The 20700-nt window shown below is 43.3% G+C and overlaps 4 protein-coding genes across 4 annotated transcripts; 2 read left to right on the top strand and 2 right to left on the bottom strand.

The window, feature by feature from the left end:
- The first annotated feature begins 71 nt into the window (after nucleotides 1–71).
- On the top strand, nucleotides 72–4523 carry LOC101773803 (protein IWS1 homolog 1). Its single transcript, XM_004968135.3, has 11 exons — nucleotides 72–234; nucleotides 326–848; nucleotides 1826–1945; nucleotides 2404–2624; nucleotides 2716–2845; nucleotides 2978–3040; nucleotides 3141–3218; nucleotides 3308–3399; nucleotides 3503–3565; nucleotides 3672–3822; nucleotides 3954–4523. Exons 1-11 carry the CDS (start codon nucleotides 227–229, stop codon nucleotides 4050–4052), a joined length of 1548 nt encoding a protein of 515 aa, XP_004968192.1. The 5' UTR covers nucleotides 72–226; the 3' UTR covers nucleotides 4053–4523.
- Nucleotides 4524–5292: 769 nt separating this feature from the next.
- On the top strand, nucleotides 5293–8980 carry LOC101774207 (RHOMBOID-like protein 1). The gene is made up of 6 exons (XM_004968136.3): nucleotides 5293–5928; nucleotides 6870–7033; nucleotides 7222–7385; nucleotides 7470–7729; nucleotides 7817–7943; nucleotides 8650–8980. The coding sequence occupies exons 1-6, from the start codon at nucleotides 5495–5497 to the stop codon at nucleotides 8773–8775; spliced, it is 1275 nt and encodes a 424-aa protein (XP_004968193.1). The 5' UTR covers nucleotides 5293–5494; the 3' UTR covers nucleotides 8776–8980.
- A 598-nt stretch (nucleotides 8981–9578) lies between these two features.
- Nucleotides 9579–12842, bottom strand: LOC101774612 (factor of DNA methylation 2). Its single transcript, XM_012846234.2, has 6 exons — nucleotides 12212–12842; nucleotides 11842–12017; nucleotides 11100–11186; nucleotides 10716–10991; nucleotides 10407–10622; nucleotides 9579–10303 (listed from the first exon to the last, which is right to left on the bottom strand). The coding sequence occupies exons 1-6, from the start codon at nucleotides 12798–12800 to the stop codon at nucleotides 10085–10087; spliced, it is 1563 nt and encodes a 520-aa protein (XP_012701688.2). The 5' UTR covers nucleotides 12801–12842; the 3' UTR covers nucleotides 9579–10084.
- A 575-nt stretch (nucleotides 12843–13417) lies between these two features.
- Nucleotides 13418–14313, bottom strand: LOC101755577 (centrosomal protein of 290 kDa). Its single transcript, XM_022826256.1, has 3 exons — nucleotides 14112–14313; nucleotides 13913–14025; nucleotides 13418–13826 (listed from the first exon to the last, which is right to left on the bottom strand). Exons 1-3 carry the CDS (start codon nucleotides 14280–14282, stop codon nucleotides 13817–13819), a joined length of 294 nt encoding a protein of 97 aa, XP_022681991.1. The 5' UTR covers nucleotides 14283–14313; the 3' UTR covers nucleotides 13418–13816.
- Between the last annotated feature and the right edge of the window lie 6387 nt (nucleotides 14314–20700).

The following is a 20700-nucleotide window of genomic DNA, read 5'->3' on the forward strand; positions in this document are numbered from 1 at the left end:
ACAAGCGGGTCGGGCCATCCGTCCGTGAGGGCCGACGGGTCAGAAACATCCAATAGTCCAGCCCATCTTGTCCGGCCGCCTCCCCGTCTCCTTCCTAATCCCTTTCCTCCCCGTCTCCGACTCGATCTCTCCTCTCTCCCACCGACGACTCTTCTTCCTCGCCTCCCTCCAGCTCGTCTTACCTCACCTCACCTAGGGTTTCGAATCCCAGCTCGCCGCCGTCGCCATGGACGAGTAAGTATCCCTTTAGCTCCGCTCCCTCTCCCCTCTCTCCCTAGGGTTTCGTCGTCTCACCCTGATTCCCTTCCTCGATCCGCCCCCGCAGCCTCTTCGACGAGGACGGCGAGGCGCTCATGGACCCCGATGCGCGGGATCCTTCCCCCGAGCCGGAGCCCTACGTGGGCCTAGAGGACGACCTGGGCGACGGCGACGACTGGAACCGCGAGCGCTCCCCGACCCCCGTCCACGGCGACGACGGCGGGGCGGGATCCTCCTCCAAGCCCCGGAAGCGTCTCCTCAAGAAGGGCGGCGGCGGCGGCGATGGCATGCCTGGCGACGACGGGCTGGAGGACTTTGGGTTGGAGGACGCGGACGCGGACCCCGCGGCGGAGGCCAAGAAGAGGAAGGGCTCGTCGGCGCTGAGGGACCTCGCCAGGGGCGGTGCTGGCAAGGAGAAGAAGGAGAAGAAGAGAAGGAGGGAGGACGACGGGAGGGGGAGGGACAGTGGGATGGCGAGGGAGAAGCGGGGGTCAGGAGGAGGGGGGAGGGGTGGCGGCGGGGAGGTCCAGGATGATGGAGAGAGGGAGATCCAGGAGCTCTGGGATACCATTGCCGGTGGTGACTCGGAGGTAATTTTGATTGCGTTCTATGTCTCAATTTCATTAAGCTATTTTCACTTCTAGTTGACTTTCTTACTTCTTGGATGCCCTTTCTGTGTGTATCTCTAGTAGCTCGTTAGAGCTACCCTGAGATTTGTGTGAAAGGCTATTGGAAAATTGAAATTCTGTTGACATCAGAGAGATCACTCGTGTCTCTTGAAGGATATCATAATGCTTCCTAGCAATATACTAGAAATTTTTATCAGTCAATTGACTTTGGAATTGTTAAGTGGTGGTCATTGGCTGAGTTTTTCTTGATGGTGATGCGATCATTGATTTAGTTTGTATAGCAGTGATGTTGGTTCATCCAGAAGCTATTTGTTTCCTAGGGAATTCAGATTGTTCTTCTATTGTAATGTTTATAGCCAGTCCTTTGTGATCAGGTGTATTTTAGATAGCATCTCCACTATTTTCATGTAGTATTTTTAAAGTAAACTTTGTAGGCTATTTAGATGTCAAATGTGGTGCTTGGTTATATGATGGTCTATTTATATGCCTCTTATTAATTTTGCAAGTTAGTATTTTGCTTATGAGAGAACTTATAGAGCTGTATAATCTGTTTGTGATATCTTATTTCCAAGGAAGATAGTATAACTAGAATGCTGCTCCGTTGAATTCTGTTTATGGAAGATACCTTAACTTTATTTTTAGATGACATGGCAATTGAGGGCTTCTTTGTAGAGATACGGTTTAAGGTGATAATGCATCTAGTGGGTTATCATTATTAGTTTTTATCTCAGTTCTTGCATTTCTTTTTCTTTATAGAAAATTGCTTACGCAGATTGGGTTGTGTAAAAAGGTTAGGTGCATATCAATTATCAAATCAGATCATCGTAACTTGTTAGCTGCAATACCACTTTACCAGCTTTTAATTCCTTTTAGCTGCTACTTCCATTGTCTTGGACATACTAACACTCACCACATGCCATTTAAATCTGGTGGAGCAGGATGACCAAGAAGGCGTTAGAACTGTAGATGATGATAATTTCATTGATGACACTGGGGTTGATCCAGCTGATCGGTATGGTAGTGATAATGAGCGGCATTCTCCTGGACGCTATGCACAGGTATTTGCTCTTAATTGCTCAGGTGCCCCAGAGCATATTTTTTGCACTCTTTGAAGACAAATTGTCATAGTACTCGTAGATGTTTAATCAAATGTCCATTAGTTCATTTTATCATACCTCTGTTGTGTTGCATGCGAATCACTGTAGTGACTATATTAACCAAAGGAATTGGCTGCAGTTCCCTATTAACCAAAGCATGATATTAGAGATCCACTTCATAATCTTACTGAATTTTGTAGAAGCTTTAGGGGTTTAGTCTTATGATAAAAGCTAAAACCATGGTTGTGTCGTACCCTTGTTGGGTCGATTACATCTGCTGATTTCTTGTCCATGACACTATGCCATCTTATGAGTTGTCCAAATCAATATATGTACTCTTGCTACAGAATAGTACCAGATGGTTTATCTTTTTTTTTTCCCTATTATCACTGATAATATGGATTGATTCTTTACTATAGGCTGAGGAGGGTGAGGAGGATGACGAAATTGAGCGACTCTTTAAGGGTAATAATAAGAAGAAGAAGAATGATCGCCCACGTGCAGATATTGGTCTTATAGTGGAACAATTCATTGCTGAGTTTGAGGTAGCAGCTGAAGAAGATGCAAACTTGAACAGGCAATCAAAACCAGCCATTAACAAACTTGTGAAGCTTCCTCTGCTCATAGATGTTCTCTCCAAGTAAGATATCTGGAGCCTTGTATTGTCAGTACCTATTGCTATTTTTATAAAGCTAACACTAATATTTTTTTTGTTCATATCTGTTGAACAGGAAGAATCTTCAGCAGGAATTTCTTGATCATGGAGTTCTCACACTTCTAAAAAATTGGCTCGAGCCGTTGCCTGATGGAAGCATGCCAAACATGAATATTCGATCTGCTGTGCTGAAATTATTAGCTGATGTAGGCACCTATTTCCTTCTCTACATTTTGCATTGTAGAACCTTGTTCTTGCATAAGAACCTAGTTGTCTGGTTTATGTTTTGATGGCTCCTAAAAATTTAATTGCTAATGAAAGTTTTATGCCTCTTGTAGTTTCCAATTGACCTGGAACAACATGACAGAAGAGAGCAGCTTAAGAAAAGTGGTCTGGGAAAGGTACACTTCTTTTTGGCTTGCGTGGTGCCGTGGTCGCTCTGATGTATTGTTTTTTGAGATTATGTGTTATGTGCTAAACCTATCCATGATGCATGTTTAGGTCATTATGTTTTTGTCCAAATCCGATGAGGAGACTACTGCAAATAGGAAATTAGCTAAGGAGCTGGTTGACAAATGGGTAAGTCTGTGTTCACAGTACACGCATCATCTGTGCGCTTGTTTACTGTCAAGGGTTCTCTAATTGGTACTTGTAAAAAAAAAATTCAGAGTCGACCAATATTCAACAAGAGCACAAGATTTGAGGATATGAGGAGATATGATGATGAAAGAGCACCTTACAGGCGGCCACAAATGAAGAAGTAAGAGCATGCAGTTATTGGCCATCTGAATACTGCAGTCTTCTTATCCTGTATATTACAGACGTATGTTGTATTCTTATTGGTTATCCTTTCTGTCATGAAGGCCTTCGTCAAGTAGCTCTGGAATGGAATCTAGAGATGATGATCTTGATGCTGACTTCTCACAGTAAGTCTGATAATTCATCATATTTTTTTACCTTTGATGCATGGATGCAGGTTTTTGTCACCATTTTCTAATTTTTGGGTTAATCTATTTTATGCTTTGTATTTAGACGCAAGTCTGGGCAAAGTAGTTCAAGGCAGCATGCTTCTAGGCCAGAAGCCTCGCCTTTGGACTTTGTCATTCGTCCACAATCCAAAATTGATCCTGAGCAGATACGGGCTCGTGCTAAGCAGGCTGTCCAAGACCAGCGCCGGCTGAAGGTCTTCCTCGCATCATCAAAACTTTTTAGTTTTGTCTGCCTGTTATCAGCTGGTTTAGGTTCTGCCATGCTTGTTAACTGATGAAGTGGGACTGACTGAGCAACAATTAATTGTTCTTGTTGGAATTGCAGATGAACAAGAAATTGCAGCAGCTGAAAGCGCCCAAGAAGAAAAACCTTCAGGCGTCGAAGCTCAGTGTGGAAGGCCGTGGGATGGTCAAGTACCTGTAGACCATCCACTCTGGCATACACAGCCAGCAGCACCCCTGCACAAGATGGTTGTGCCTGCTGGGGGATTGCTGAGCTAGTATGAAGCACACCCTGCCACCAGGCAGGGGCCAATTGCTCGGCATTCAATAATTGCTTGGACTCCAAGTATTTTTCTTGCCTGGTAGGGTGCAACAGATGGGTTCAGAAACTTCGTTGTGGAGGCATATACTATGAGCGTGCATGAATATAGCATTTTTCAAGCAGAGAAGTTCCTTTATACTGTATAAATGTTTTGTCATGCTTATAAGTTAACTGGATCCGATCAGGCTGTATGTTGAGTTGGGTTGAGGTTTCGTTTGTTTGTACCTGAAGAAACGTTATGTCTTATGAATCAAACATAGTGCGACAACTGGTTAATTGTGCTTAATGGTTACCGCGTACCAGACTGTAACTTGATTTTGTTAAGTGATATAATGCTTTCTTGATTTTTCATCTTGCTGTGTATGGAAGGTCTCAGGGGGTTTCGATTGCATGACTGGTGTTTGACAGCACTTAGCCTTATATGTGGTGGTCATTATAGCAAAAAAAATATTTTAAACCGAAACCCACATTCAAATTTTGCCCACATTCTGCCAATTGTCGAGATGAAGATCAATTCAATAAAATGGTGTGCGTTACTATTATCCATGGATGGACCATGGGCTGGCAGTCTTTTTCAGGCTGTACCAAACGCAGTGTGATGCGGACGGGCAAATCTACCTGATCGGGATATTCTCTGTCACGTACGTCAAGGAAAGGCAGTTCACGGACCAAGTCGTTAGCTGACAGCGACATGGTAGTTTGGCCATCTTTATTCGTGTGTTTCGTAGCGGTTAATGCAGTTGAAAGCAGGTATAGTGATCTCGTAGCAGTCAGTACACGAAGAAAGTAATGGCGAGATTTGAGATGGGCCATACGTACATCTTTCAATTCAAAATTCAAATCATATCCTTTTAAAAAAAAATTCAAATCATATCACCCGAAATTTATGCTCTCTTTTGGTTGCCCTTAGTGGACAAGCACGCAAGAGTGAAATGGTCGTCGCAGAACGTTAAGATCTAGGTTTATGAATTTTCCGAGGAGCAGAAATCAATTGAAAAAATATTTCGAAGCTGAATATTTTCGAATTATTAATAAAATCGCTAAACATGATTAGGCTCCATCAGCCCTTACCATTTCCGCCGGCTGAGAAAATACTAAAAATAGAGGTCATTCTTCTTCTCCGTCCTTTCCATCCCAGGTCGGCAGGTCGCCACCGCGTCCCCCGTCCTCCTCCCCTCCCCCCTCCTCCGCGCCATCTCCACCACGAGGCAACACGCGCCAACGACCCTCCCGAGCCGCAGAATCCCGCCCCCCGCGGTCGCATTCCGCGCGCCGCCACCCAGGTTCCAGCCGCCCACGCGGCCCCCGCCGCCGGCCGCGCCATGCCGCGGCGGGGAGAGACGGCGGTGGTCCCCATTGACGTGACCAGCGGCGGCGGCGGCGGCACCGGAGGAGGAGGTCAGGAGCGGCCCAAGAGCGAGCGCCACCGGAGCCACGGCCCGGGCCACCACGGCCGCCACGGCCCGCACCACCAGCACCGGAGCCGCCCGCCGCCGCCGCCGCCGCCCGCGTTCCGCCCGTTCCGGCGGTGGTTCCCGTTCCTCGTGCCGCTCTTCATCGTCGCCAATGTCGTCCTCTTCGTCCTCACCATGTACGTCAACGACTGCCCCGCGCACGCCCAGGCCACCGGCGCCGCGATAGGGGGATCCGTCGGCGAGAGCGCCACCGCGCAGGGCTGCTGGCTCGTGCCGGAGCTCGGCAGGTTCGCGTTCCAGTCGTTCAAGGAGAACCCCCTCGTCGGCCCCTCCTCCGCCACGTAATGCACTATTCAATCTGCCCAAATTTGGATCTTTCTGCAGTTTGCTCGGGTTAGGTTATTGCTTTAGATGCGTGCAGTGTGAGAGATTGTGCAGATCGTATGAAATGTGCTTCCGTTATGGCCTTCCGTTTTTAAATGCGCATATCTTATGAAATTGCTTGTATCGAAGTCTTTTGAGACAGGAATTTCTGTCACTATTCCTTTTCTCTTCCGGCGAAAATCCTTTTCTTTTCTTTTTTTAAATAATCATCACAGTTTGTTCGTATTGAATTTTATGAATATCCTAAACACTAATATTTTTTTAATCAATTGAGGTTGGAGGTTTTGGAATGCGATATTTCTGATACACTTGCTGGTCCAAACAATTGCCAGTTGATCGGGAATTTTGCTGGTTTAACTATTCAGTGGTGAACGGAATTTCTGATACACTTGCATGCGATATTTCTGATACACTTGCAACACTTGGCTGATGTAATGTTCTGAACAAGATTGGAGATTACATACTATTTTTCGTAGGGTTAAATTACTAAAGGTGGTCTAAGTGGATGATCTTAGTAGTCAGCTACTTGTTTACCATCTTGTTCTTATCAAAGAAAGAAATTTTATTTCTTTGTACTGGCATATGGGAGAGATCCTGTCAATCCATATCATGTACAGTATCATGGATTGAATAGTTTTCTTCCTAAAATAAAACAATTGTTTATATGCAAATCTTAGACCCAGTGAGGAAGCAATTGCAGTCATACAAAGTTACCATTGTGTGCTGTTCTATAACTTTGTTAAACCTTATTGTTTGATAATGTATTTAGGGTCACTTCCCCCTATTGAGATTTTTTTTCTTGTTATACCCTCAGGTAGCAGTACTTTGATTTTTCTCCTGCTTATTGATATAATCTTGATAGCTTGTAGGTTCAACTAACATATGTGTCATTCCCCAGGTTGTTGAAAATGGGGGCACTGGAAACCAGTAAAGTTACCAAAGATCATGAAGGCTGGCGCCTCATTACGTGCATTTGGTTGCATGCTGGAGTTATCCACATACTCGCTAATATGTTGAGTCTCGTATTGATCGGAATCAGGCTCGAGAAAGAATTTGGTTTCAGTAAGTGTCATCTTCTTTTTTGAGGAAAACAGATTCTTAATTCCTGTACACTACATTTTTTTATTATCTGGAGTTCATTTTGGTGCCTGTACACTGCGTCTTCCATTATCTGGAGTCTGATGGTTGATGGTTCCTTCAAGCCTGATGATCATATAACTTGACCATTATTTAATGATTGTCTGTTGCAGTGAGGATTGGTGCACTGTATGTGATCTCTGGTGTTGGTGGCAGCTTGCTGTCATCTTTATTTATGGTGTCAAATATATCTGTTGGCGCTTCAGGTGCACTATTTGGACTATTGGGCTCCATGCTGTCAGAGCTCATAACAAATTGGACTATATATGAGAACAAGGTTGATTCTAAAATGTATGCAATCTTTTCACAAATTATTCCATATTCCATGTTTCTAATTCTGTTATTGTTTATAAAAAATCAGATCGCAGCACTCTTGACTCTTGTTATGATCATTGTCATCAACTTAGCTGTTGGGATCCTTCCACATGTTGACAACTTCGCTCACCTTGGAGGATTTACATCAGGGTTCTGTCTTGGTTTTGTGTTGCTAATGCGACCGCAGTTTGGATATATTAACCAAAAGAATTCTCCTCTTGGATATCCGATGGGCGTAACTAAACGGAAGTTCAAGATATATCAAATCATACTTTTTGTTATTGCTACAGTGATATTAATTTCTGGGTAAATATCATACTGATCAAAAGAATGATAATGATCTAATCAGCCTCTACGTTTCAACTGTCTTTTGCTAAACTTTTTTGTTGTCAGGTTCACTGTTGGCTTGGTGTTGCTTTTTCAAGGGTTCGATGCTAGTCAACACTGTTCTTGGTGCCATTATTTGAGCTGTGTGCCTACTTCAAAGTGGAGCTGCAAAACACCAAACAACTCTTGCATGGTAAGCCTCTTTCTGCACATGCATGTCTGATGTGGCAATCACTGGATTTGATACTATTTTAACTTTGACAACAACAACAACAACATAGCCTTTCAGTCCCAAGCAAGTTGGGGTAGGCTAGAGTTGAAACTCAACAAGAGCCACAAATTAGGGCTCGGGCGCATGAATAGCTGTTTTCCAAGCATTCCTATCCAGGGCTAAATCTTTGGGTACATTCCATCCCTTCATATATCCTTTTATTGCCTCTTCCCATGTCAATTTTGGTCTTCCTCTGCTTCTCTTCACATTACTGTTATGCCTTAGGGTTCCACTATTTTAACTTTGAGTTGGGACAAATTGTGTTTAAGAGAAAACCTTAATATATATTAGCACGGGATATGCACGAATGCCAACTCTTGAGCATTTTTAACTTTATATAAATCTCTTAGATAAAAATCATGAAAATCATCAGAACTCAACCACAAGCTGTAACAGCGTATTATGATAGTGACAATATTGCCTTGATTGGTTTTCAACTAATATACTGTATTGATGTTAGCAGTTTTACTCTGCCTTTCCTGTAAGTGTAATGAGAACTTTCTTGGGGAAACTATTTACTTTCATATGATTGGCATGTTATCATTGCATCCATTAAGTGCTTAAATTCATGTTTCATTTTTTATTTATAGCCTCACTGTAAGTTTACTAATATAAGCTTCTTCTGCAGTCTTCACAGCTTGGAAATCAATTAAATCTGACATGCCAAAGCACTGGAAAGACTGCATCATATGTTCTGAACAATCCAAACAGCCAAGAAGCAATTAGAAATCTTTGTGTTCACCTTTGCAGTTAATGGTGAATGTATGTACTTTCTAACGAGGAATTAATGCCAGCATACCTATGGAAAAGATAAATGGAAGCTGATGTTGACATTGAGATTCTCTGGTAATGCTTATATGGCTTCTATGGTTTTATTCTTCTTGTGCATGTTGTGTATTATGAACGTCAGTTGGATAAATAAAAGACGGACAATTAGAGGCAGTAGTTTCTGTTACAAAGATAAAGAGGTGCAAACATAAACTCGTGTTGAGAGAATGAAGGCTTGGTGACTATACCCCCCCCCCCCCCCCCCCAAAAAAAAAAAAAAAAGGAACAGTAGATGGAACATGTACATATCTAGATTGTTTTCCCAAGTATTAGCTTTTGAGAGGGAGATAGAGGCAACCATAGTAGGAACTAGGAGTTGTCCTGGTTAAAGTAAAAGTGTTGCATCACATATACTGAAGATGCTTATACAAGATCCAAGCCAAGAGTCAAGTCTATGCTGTGCTATTTCTTCCTAGGTTAGCATTCCTCTTCATTGTTTCCTTCCACTTTTGACATGGATATCTTAGTGTCTTATTAGCAGAATTTTATGTTTGTTTTGTGCTATTTTGGATGGTCAAAGGATGTAAATGTTACAGAAGTTGATGGAATGATACAAGCAAAGCAAAACAATAAATATCAACTGAGACTTGAATGCTAAATCTGGATCCATTTATATCCCTGGTTCCCCTGCTCTTGCCAATGGTTGTTCCATTAGGTCAGGGATTTATTCTTGCACTTATATTTTATTCTCTTGATCCATCAAATATACTAAGTATTCAACTGCATGACAGAGTCTACACCCATCACTTGATATAGACTACCCATGTCTACGGTTTCCTGCATCATTTATATAGCACAACTATTTATGGGTTCTTGTCACTACATGTTTATGGCATTAAGAGATTAATGGATAACCACTAGGTCCGTAGTGAAATAAGTTCTGACATGGGTCCATCTTTTGGAATGATTATTTCATAAGGAAATCTCCTTTATGAGGCAACTACTAACACTGGACTAGAACTAGTGTTAACGACCCAAATTGCACATGACTGATGTCTAATAGTACAAAAACGGAAACAGGGATACAAAGTTCCGTTAATGTTACAGGTTAGGAGAGAAGTAGCATGATGTTGCAGCCTACAGTGGTATGACTTACAAATACATAGCAGACTGGTGCCTGTCCTATATGCAAAGAGCAAAACAGACAGACCCTGCAGGACGTTTACGTCGAGACCTCTAGATGTGAGACGTGCCATAGCTTGAGACGTGCCATAGCTTCAACCCATATTCCACCATTAACTGCTTGTCTTCAGCTGCTCGAAAATATACTTCACCACCTCTGCCATTGTTGCCTTCCTCCCTTCCCTGAAATTCCAGAGCTCATTCACTGCATGCCGTCCCCGAGGACTGTAGTCGTTGAGCTCTGTCAGGGTAACCTTCACTGCGTTGCAGACATTGTCACCGTACTCGGTCCATAACTGTCTCAATTTTGGATCATCTTCATTCACAACGTCCTGAAATCATCCAGATGCAAGGCCTTTAATTAATGACTCTTCAAACAAAATTGAGATTCCAGATGCAACGCCAGATATCAATGTACATAAATTGAACAGGTACCTTTTCTTCTCCATCAACCAAAAAAGTGGTAAAGGGATTCCAGGATTTGTTCTTGAGTTCCTCTTGCCAACTTGAGACCAACCTTGCTGCTTTGCCGTCTGGATCATTGTCACTGTACTTCCTCTTGCACGCATGGTGAAAGGGCTTTTCATCAAGTTGTCCCATCCTTTTGATCCCTATAACTGTGAAATCGCTGATCATCATGCTCTCCAAACACTGAGCATTATGATCATTCCACGAAGGGAACTTTTTATACATAGCATTGCTCATACAGGTGGAATTGAAAATGTAAAAAAACAACACGTTTACCTTGATCACTTCTTGGCGGGTCTCTTGAAGCTCATCTCTGTTCAGCTGATCTCGTTGTGCTAGGTCAATGTATACATTTTGAAACCTTTCACGTTCTTGCTCTAGACACTCTTTTGAAATTGTCACTAATTTATGCAGATGTCCATATGCTTCCTTCAAGTTTTCCTCTGCCTGTAGTTTCGTGTTCAGCAGACATATTGCAGACTCTTGTGCTTCCTTTTGCTCCAGCTGCTTCTCAAGTTGAATTACTTTTGCGTTGATGGCTTCCATCTCTTCCTAAAAAGCATACATGCATGTAAATGCATTTGTATGAATTGGTTGGTCATTTGTGAAACAGCTGATGCAAATGGTCTTGCTAACTGTTCAATCCAAATGGAAAGAAACCTTATATTTATCATGAAGCATTTGAGCATGGTCACTCGCCTCGGGCTTCCTATCTGCCATGTCCAATGAATTGACCTCGATAACTAGCTGAGAGAACCATCATATCAGAAACAGCATAAGATAAAATGTTGTATTGAGAAGGTTAGACAGAGGTAGACAAAAAACACAGAAAATGGAACAGATTGCGTGACCACTTGTGGTATAATGAGCCAATTCTGCCAATATTGGTCTTGGGTGACTGCTTTTGGTGTAATAAGCAAGTTCTGCCAATATTGGCCTTGGCGACCACTCGTGGTGTAATACTGGAACAAAGAAAAAAAATACTAATGCTATAGCCTAACACATGGGGGTAAATGAAGGTGATGTTTAACTGATGTTATTTTTGTTTCCAGCTGCTTGTAAATTTAACTACAGCAGGGAAACCGGGTGTAGCATGACAATGCAGTGACAGTGATCCATAAAATCTTTAATGGAAGGAGAGAGGTGGTACTATACTATCATATGGAATTGTAAAATGTGTTCTTTCAGGCTTCTGCTGCTGAAGATTTGGTGCTACTGTTCATGGACTGCTGATACATTGACTCTAGTTTTCAAGGTAAACAGATGTTTCTGTAGTGAACAACTCTTGAGTCTTGACAGCATCCATCACTACAGCAAGGAGTCGGTTCAGACACATGCATGTTTATGTGAACTGCAGATCCATACTGAACTCTGCGATGCAGATATATAGAACTCTGTATACCTTCTCCACTTTGCTGCAGTGCAGTTCGGTTCTGCATTCCTTGAGCTCCTGGATTCTGTCCACCCTCAACTTGACCTCTCCCTTGATCGCATCCAGCTCTGCCCTGAGCTTATTGTTCTCCTCATCGGCGCCACGGAACATCTCTAGCAGGGTATTGTCTGCTACGGCTTTTAGCTCTGCCAACAATTACAGGAACATTTGCGTTATCATCAGATTCGGACAGAAGTCTAGGATCATTACCAATGCAATTATCCTAAACACGTGTTCTGAGAGCAATCAGGGATATTTTGGTCATACAATTTTGAAAATGGTATTTGACATTTGGACCATCCTTTTTTAAAAAAAAAAGCATTTTCTTGCATGGATTAACCTTTGAGCTCGCTGTGGAGCCTGTTGCTCTCCTCCTCCATCCTCTGGACCACCCTGGCCATCTCCTCGTTCTTGGCGGCCAAGAACCTCTCCCTCCTCTGGTACTCGCTGGCGACGGCGCCGAGCATGACGGCGGCGCTGGCCTCGTCCTTCTCGATGTCCTCCACGCTCCTCGCCGCGGTGCCGGACTCCCTCAGGAACCTCCCGACCGCGCCGTCGCCGATGAGGTCCTCTCGCACGGCCGCCCAGCCGAAGACGCAGCCGGCGTCGCCCTCGCCGCGCCGCTGCCACTTCCTCCTCCCGGCGCCGGTGAAGTAGGCGGCCAGCGACATGGCGTCCCGGAGGCCCGCCCAGCTCTTGCCGAAGTGGAGCAGCAAGAAGTGTTGCTGGCGATGCTGGTGGGTGGTTGGCTCCTCCCGGAGCGCGGTGGTTGCGACGCCGGCGAAGCGCCGATGGGCGTGGAAGGCGAGGGTGGCCGCGGCGTCGGCGTCCTCATCAGCGGCGGTCGTGGAGAGAATGCCGGTCCACGGCCAGACGAGGAGCTCGCCGGCGTCGTCTGCTCCGGCGGCATCAGCCTCGTCAGCCGACATGGGAATTTTGTTGCTCGTCGAGGTTTCAATGCCGTGTGGTTGGGTACTTGGGTGGGTGTGGCTCTGCTCTGAAATTCAGGATGGCATTGCCTCTGTTTTTTATGGGTGTACGTTGTACTTACCGTGTCATGTGTTCATGGAATGTACGTGCTGTGTGATGGCGATATTTTCGTGTTATATCTCGATGGCTATTTTTGGGATCATGGTATTTTACTTATACGGAAACAGCAGTGAGCGATGCCTGAAGGGTTATTTACTGATTTCAGGTTCTGAATTTCTTCCGAAGAAATAGGTGAAGTAATTTCACCCAATCACAAGTCATGCAGCATGAGCGCAGAAGTTGCTTATCAATTACTCCATTCGTCCCAAATTATAGGTCATTTTAGCTTTTTTTTATTCATAGATTTTATGTTACTCTATTCGTCCCAAATTATAGATCGTTTTAGCTTTTTATCATGCACTTATATATATCATATGTCTATAAACATAGAAAGACTAAAACAAACTATAATTTGGGAAGGAGGGAGTAGATAACTGCAGTTGTGATCACATAAAAGTGTTTCTTACACATCATGCAAAAGAACATAACTTTCTGTTGACTGAAGTGTTCACTGATGATTAAACCAGAAAGTCCAGGGCGTAATAATTGTACGGAAGCTCCTGATTTAGATAACCATAAACATCACAAACACTAACATAAAACGGCGACTGATCAGATGCATACATCTTCATGTTCTGCTGCAAATCCACTAGTTATACTGCTACCTGACACTAGAGTAAGCTCCACCTTCACTACAAGGAACAAAAGACACTGCAAACTCCTGGGTATCAACAGACCGATGCTTGGGTGCAAAAGGGATGCGGTGAACAGGCTGCAGCCTAGTAGAGTGAGTCCTCTCCGTCCTCTTCTTCAGGGGAACTAGCAGCTTGTCGCCTCTTAGGGCAGTTGCGGTAGTCATGAAAGACATGTTCATTACAGGACCTGAAGTGTAACTTGAAATTTGAAATACCATAATTTACAGGTCCCTGCAAAAGATCATAATTTATTTCTTTGTTCATGTACAGATCTAGCATTTGTGATACGAGGAGGTGTAACTTGAAATTTGAAATACCATATTTTGCTTAGGAGGACCTCGTTCTCGGCTTTTAGCTTCTCATTTTCCTTGATTAGATTCTCCATGTCTTTTGCCTTCAGAGCCAGATCTGCCCTCAGCTTCTTGTTCTCCTGAGAGTTATAATTTATTTCTGTGTTCATGTACAGATCTAGCATTTGTGATACCAGGAGATGTAACTTGAAATTTGAAATCATACTTTGTTTTGGAGGACCTCGTTCTGGGCTTTTAGCTCCTCATTTTCCTTGATTAGATGCTCCATGTCTTTTGCCCTCAGAGCCAGCTCTGCCCTCAGCTTCTTGTTCTCCTGAGAGTACTGAAGCTCTTTCTTTTTCATAGCTAACTGAAACCTTAAGTTTTCAATCTCCATGGAGATCCTAGAAGAGTCCTCTCCCTGGGACGAGACATCCAGATCTTCTAAATGCAGAAAAAAAGGTCATGTCATGTAAAAGAAAGTGAGGATCAAAATGATGGGTTCTACAGTTCTAAACTCCCACATAACTTCATTGCCCATAATAAGTGATTTTAAGTCATCAAACTCAGTGCACACCACTGCTGCTATTATCTTGCTACACCTGAATTCTCTCCCAATTGTCTGACACGTGCAACTGCAGGAATACTATCCAATCCGCAGGTTTTAGATACCCTGCCACAAGCCTGATGCATGCGTTACTTAAGTAAAGCTAGCTAAGAGCATGCGTGTGATGTCATGTGTAATTGACTCAAACAAGGTGATTATTACATTGATACAGTTAGACAATCACAAAACAAGGTAAAATTGGCTGTAAAGATGCCGATGTCCAAGTGTTAGCCTTGCTCGATCCATTCAAGTACTAGAATTTTGCAGCATGTAAATGATTCATTTCGATTGAAAGCAAAGTGTGGTACATAAGAGCCTATACATAAAAGGACTTGTAACACGAGCAGATACGTTTGCAAACTTCAGTACATTGCAGTGCTCTCAAGCTTCAATCTTGTATTTCTCTACTTTTAGATCCAACATCACCAACAACACTGGTATCTGGTCTGGAGTCAGAGATAGCTGAGCTATAATCCCCGGCCCAAAACACCGGGATCTGATCTATCTAAAGCGCCAGCAAAGTCCACAGCCAGACAATCCAAGAACACCAACGTTGCGATGAAATCTTAACGAGGCAGCAACTTGGCAGTATTTGTAATGCATCACAGATGGAGACTGTATATCAGGCTCCCATCAATTGCGACCACGAGCATAACAATGGCGGACGTAGAATCGTCGATTGACTGCTATCTGAAATGGGTAAAAAATTAGAAGAAGTACGTGCAATCTCTTACCATCCCCATCAGGAGCTCCACCGATGCCACCAAGCACGCCTATGCCGCCGCGCCCAGCCGCCTCGTCGCCTCCGCCGGCCGGGTTGCCGGAGGAGGAAGAGAACATCGTGGAGAGGCCTTTTCTTCGATTCCGGTTGCGGAGATACACGGGAACAGCTACTGAGTGCAGAACTTCTTCTCTGTCCTGCGGGCTGTGTATTCCGGTTTGAAACAGGCTGTGTCCCTTTGCCTTCCTCCCACCTTTTTATTAATGCGGTCCGGGCTAGACGCATGAAACCATAATTTTTTTTTGAAGTTGCAACGCCGACGGTTGAATTACATCTTTTACAAAGGCCAATGCACATTTCATATTTATTTTCCAAAAATATCACATAAAGTCAGTCTTAATGCACAATTTAATTGGACAGTTACCGAGACTGAGAACTTAATAGCTGTGCTTGATGAGTGTCATGGAGATGAAACTCCTCTCCCATATGATGAAATTCTTTATTCTCTCCCCTCGTAATGGCCTTGTCAAGTCAGCAAAATTGATAATACGGTATACAATTTAATGCTCATGAAAAAACCTTCCATTGAAACTGGCCTAAGTAAGATAGCATTTATTTCGATGTTGAAATAGCTCCATAGAATGCATAATTTTATTGTTTATTATTTCCAAGACTACATACAAGAAATGATTTATTTTGAAAAACAATGTACATAGGTTTCAATTAGATGAAATCCATTTCACCTCTCTCTTCGTTGATTCTTTGCCACGTATACGTCATAAAAGACACTAACATGACGCTTCATATAATGAGAATGAAAATCCCATCAAGATTGATCCAATACTATCTCAAACTATGACATGCTAGACCAAGATTCAAATATTTTAATTTTAACTGATTTACATAGTATACTGAAATTTGATATCATTAGATTTGTATTGAAAAAACCAATTCCATACGATTTCAAAGTATTTTGTGGTTATATACATTATAATATATAAGATATTAACGGTCAAAATATGACATTGAAGACTGTAATTAGTCAAACCACATCTTAGGCTAATCCAGTTGAGAGTTTAACGGTGTTTAACGGTCAAAATATGACATTGAGAGTTTAGGACAAGGAAATGGTGTTTAACGAGTCACACACTAATTAATGATTAATGAGAATGATGAGACGTACTAGGAAAAAAATAAATCCTAGAAATTGTAAAAAAATTAGAAACATTTGGCTATACATCCGGTAGTTCAAATTATCGTAGCCATTAAATTTTATTTAACATTTTTCCACAACGGTGGAAGGTTTCAATAGAACTTGATCGTCTATGCATGGTAGCTATGCTATATAACGGCTTTCATGAACATGCCATGCCATGGCACCTCAGTTAGCCCCGGCAGTAGCTGCTGCCGTCCACACTTGAGAAATTAGTTCAGCCGGCGTTTCTTGTGCTTGAGCTGCCTGAGCCTGACAACCTCACTGACAGCGCTCCTGCTCACCGTCGCCTTCCGTCCTTCACCAAAGTTCCAGAGCTCGCGCGCCAGGTAACCTCCGCTGGTGTTGTGCTCGTTCATCTCGATCACCGCGCGGTCTTCACCGCCATCGCCGTACTCGTCCCGCGGGCGCCTCTCTCAGCTCCGCGTCGTCGTCGTCGTCGTCGTCCACGACTTTCTGCAACACCCCGATGATGACTCGTTATATTGCTGCTTGACAAATTGTGAAATTAAGACCTTGCAAGTTGGATATAAGTATATGCCTTGGTTTTGCCATTGGCGTCGTCAAAAATCCTGAAAGGCACTTCCTCCTGCCAATCAGAGATCAGCGTTGCCGCTCTGACCTGCTTGAAACAAAATAGCTAATGCATACTGATGGATGGTTAGTAGCTAAGAGTACCTTTGACTTTTCAACTTCCATAATGACACCACTTTTCTTAGCCAATGATCCATCGATCAACTTGGAGCTTGAGCTTAGTAGAGCCATTTGTGTCATTCTTTGTGCTCTTCTCAAACCAGTGCATGTCCAAGTTCCATTGTGTCTCGTAACCTCTCCAGTTGATGCAAGTGCGTCTTTTTAACGCCAATCTGGGTTTCCAATATATCCACCACTACTGGAAAACGGAATTTCCCTGTCGGTGTGCAAACACCACACAGGGAAATAACCAAACCCACAGGGAAATTCGCTTTTCCTTGTCGGTATTAAAACACACACAGGGAAATGGTTAAACCCACAGGGAAAATACTCATTTCCTTGTGCGTTAGGTAAAACACACAGAGGAAATCGCAAAAACACACAGGAAAATACTCATCAGGTAACCTGTAGTAAATAGTTAACCAGAGCCTTATACTACGTAGTAGTAAACTTTAACTGCCACTAAATTTTGTTTGAACTTGATTTCACAATTATTTCTCCTTCACGTTGATGCTTTCATAAATTGACATTAGAGTTTTTGAATCATAAAATTTTGACGTTGTAACGGGCCTTTGCAGCATATTTGTGTGTGGGCGCTTGATAATGTTGGATTTGTGTGCAGCATGCTCCATTTGTCCGGTCCGGTTAGTCTCAGGTACATGGCGAAAATATATCTTTGTGAGTACTAGCGATATGAAATGGGTAAAAATTAAAAGATCTGCGGAATTCATTACCATTCCCCTCAACAGGTCCACCAACGCGGCATGCTCATGTTGTCGTGCGCAGCCGCTTTGTCGCCAATGCCGACCGGGTTGCCAGAGGAGGAAGAGGGCATTGTAAAGGCCTTTTCTTCTGTCGATTTCGATTGCTGAGATACGCACGGGAACGGTGATATATAGTGACTATAGCTATTTCTTATCTGATCTGTTTGTGGGCTGTGGCTTCCTGTTGGAAACAAGAATGTTTCCACCCTTCGCATTCCTCCCACCTTAATTAATGTGATCTTGGCTGGAAGATGGGAATCATAAACTTTTAATAACGGCACCTTTTAGGGATATTTGTGTGTTGGACACTCGATAATATTGGATTTGTGTGCAACACACTCCATTTGTCCACTCAGTCTCGGCACACGGCGAAATTAAGTCTTTGTCCAGAACACCAGGGGCGGATCCGGGACTTCAGGGAGGGGGCTCATCCTCCTCTTCTTCCTCCCTCCTCTCTTTCTCTTCTTCTTCCTCCTCCTATTCACCCATGGATGAAATTTTTAAGGGGTCTTTAGGGGCTCCATGGGATGCAGGGAGATAGGAGAGCTCCAGCAGTCCAGACCCCATAGTGGATCCACTCCCGCACAACACACTATAGTCACTCCCCTTCCACTTTCTCCCCCGTTCACAAGCTCCATCACGTCTCCCTCTCACCTCCTGCCCCCACGAGCGCCTCCAGCCTATCTCGTGTGCAGCTCCAATGCCTTGGTGTGCCAGCGTCCATGGTACGCCGGCTAGCTAGCTTCTGCTTATTTGCAGCGCCTTGTGCTGCACCTGCACATGAAGCCGATATAGCTGCAAGTGCTGCACACTGCTACCCAGCTGCAACTGCTGGGCTTGATGTTGGCTGGCTGCATCTGCTATATATAGGTGCTACTAGCTAGCTGCTGCCGCGGCAGCCCTAGCGGACGCTGCAAGTTACTAGCACTACTGAATCCTTGTGTGCAACAACTCTAAGCCTCAGCTAGCAAGTCACACGAGCCTGAGCAAACGTGCGCGTGAGAGAGCCGATTGAGCGTCACGGGGACATAGGTTCGCTTGGGTGGCCACACGGCACAAATCTAAGTTATGTGACCGTGTCAGCTAATTAATACAAACTTTTTGCTTGTTGTTCTCGCACGTGTTCATATATACGCAGGGCTACATCTGCCTCATGAGCGGCCTCAAGTTCAACGAAGCGCTCGATTACTGCTTCTCCAGGGGGATGGAACATGCCTACCCTTTGCCTTCATCCCACCTTAACTAATGTGGTCTGGGAGCCTGGGATGGGAACAATTTTTTTGAAGTTATAATAACGATGGTCAAATTTTGTGCGTGAGACACTTAAACATTGGATTTATGCACAACACATTTCACTCTTCCATCCTTGTGTGCAACAACTCTAAGCCTCACCTAGCAAGTCACACGAGCTTGAGTAAACGCGCGTGTGAGAGAGCAGAGTGAGTATCACGGAGATATAGAATCACTAGCCACATGGCACAAATCTAGGCCAGGTCCTCACATTGTTGGATGATTGACCTTTTGTACCAGTTGGGAAATCCCATTTAGTGCCGGGTGCCCGACCGGTACCGGGCAGCTCAATCGGCACTAAACGCGCAATTTAGTACCGATTGGTTTTACAAACCGGTACTAAAATTTTATTCATTTACTTGTTTTCCTTTTGTTTTAATTTGCATTCGTATCCGTTTGCATATACTAATAATATTACGTTAATATATCAAACCATTCAAATCCAAGCCTCACAAGTTCGTACATCAATACTTAAGGTCTTAAAGACAATAAGTTCAAATCCATATGAAAAGGGTACGAGTACATCCATGTACGCTACATATTTTATACTTCACTTCGCTTCCTTAGATATGCGGCACAGTTTAAGTCTCCAATCTTAAAGAACTTCATCAATATAAACTAGAGCATGAATTAGTGCACTCTCTATCGCTTCACATGGATGGTCACATCCACTACCATAAATCTCAAACAATGAAGAGGTAAACTCATATGGCCTATAGAAAGTGAGATGAGCCTAGAGCTTGAAATTTCTGATGCGTACCGGGTTTCCATCAGTGTAACTATAATTCAACACATCCAAGACTTGAGCCAGAATAGCATGAAAGCTCATTGCTACAATGGTTTGACCAAAGAGATCCTAAAAGATGAGAATAGCGTGATGAAAGTTAAAAGATGTAACATAACTAAAGATAAAAAGAATGATTAGACATGTTCCATACCATGTCATGTTGATTTAGTTGACAAAGCCTCTCAGTAGTCATAATCACGTTGCTTTCTCCCTCCTTGAACGCCTTTATTCAAAAATATGAGAAGTCTGGCACATAGTACCCATTATCCTTAAGCTGTTGTAGGCAGGCGTGGACTTTTCAAAAGTCTACCTAATTGGTGCTTCCTTACTCCATCAGCAATTCATAACATTGAGATGGCCTGTCCTGGTCGTATCGAGTTGGCCTGTCCTCCTCGAATCAGGTACTTCAAAAGAGATCTTAACTCATAGAAAATTACTTGTACCAATACCTTGGATTGCACTAAAGGAGTGGTACCGCCTAGAGCTTTGACAACATCTTTGAGCCATCTAATAGGGTTGATAAGCTACATTGTATGAGAGTAAATTTATGAATTATTCATGTGCAGTACAGAAAACTAATTACAAGAAGGAAAAATATTACTATGTTGGGTTTTGCTCCTTGGCTTTGATTGCCGGTAGGCAAGTCAATGACGCCATTAGGAAATATTTTTTAAGTTATAATAATGATGGTCAAATTTTGTGCGTGAGATACTTTAATGTTGGATTTATGCATAGCACAC

This window comes from Setaria italica, chromosome V (assembly GCF_000263155.2).
Source record: "Setaria italica strain Yugu1 chromosome V, Setaria_italica_v2.0, whole genome shotgun sequence".
Taxonomy (NCBI): domain Eukaryota; kingdom Viridiplantae; phylum Streptophyta; class Magnoliopsida; order Poales; family Poaceae; genus Setaria; species Setaria italica.

What these genes read in the sequence shown, in the direction of transcription:
- LOC101774612 (XM_012846234.2), bottom strand. Translation starts at nt 12,800, where the DNA reads ATGTCGGCTGACGAGGCTGATGCCGCCGGAGCAGACGACGCCGGCGAG. An exon ending in ACTGCAGCAAAGTGGAGAAG is followed by an intron (nt 11,187 to 11,841) that starts GTATACAGAGTT and finishes TGGTTCTCTCAG; the next exon opens with CTAGTTATCGAGGTCAATTC. An exon ending in TGGTTGATGGAGAAGAAAAG is followed by an intron (nt 10,304 to 10,406) that starts GTACCTGTTCAA and finishes GGATGATTTCAG; the next exon opens with GACGTTGTGAATGAAGATGA.
- LOC101774207 (XM_004968136.3), top strand. Translation starts at nt 5,495, where the DNA reads ATGCCGCGGCGGGGAGAGACGGCGGTGGTCCCCATTGACGTGACCAGC. An exon ending in GTCGGCCCCTCCTCCGCCAC is followed by an intron (nt 5,929 to 6,869) that starts GTAATGCACTAT and finishes GTCATTCCCCAG; the next exon opens with GTTGTTGAAAATGGGGGCAC. An exon ending in GGACTATATATGAGAACAAG is followed by an intron (nt 7,386 to 7,469) that starts GTTGATTCTAAA and finishes ATAAAAAATCAG; the next exon opens with ATCGCAGCACTCTTGACTCT.
- LOC101773803 (XM_004968135.3), top strand. An exon ending in TGCTGAAATTATTAGCTGAT is followed by an intron (nt 2,846 to 2,977) that starts GTAGGCACCTAT and finishes TGCCTCTTGTAG; the next exon opens with TTTCCAATTGACCTGGAACA. An exon ending in CTTGATGCTGACTTCTCACA is followed by an intron (nt 3,566 to 3,671) that starts GTAAGTCTGATA and finishes CTTTGTATTTAG; the next exon opens with ACGCAAGTCTGGGCAAAGTA.
- LOC101755577 (XM_022826256.1), bottom strand. Translation starts at nt 14,282, where the DNA reads ATGGAGATTGAAAACTTAAGGTTTCAGTTAGCTATGAAAAAGAAAGAG. An exon ending in ACGAGGTCCTCCAAAACAAA is followed by an intron (nt 14,026 to 14,111) that starts GTATGATTTCAA and finishes TATAACTCTCAG; the next exon opens with GAGAACAAGAAGCTGAGGGC.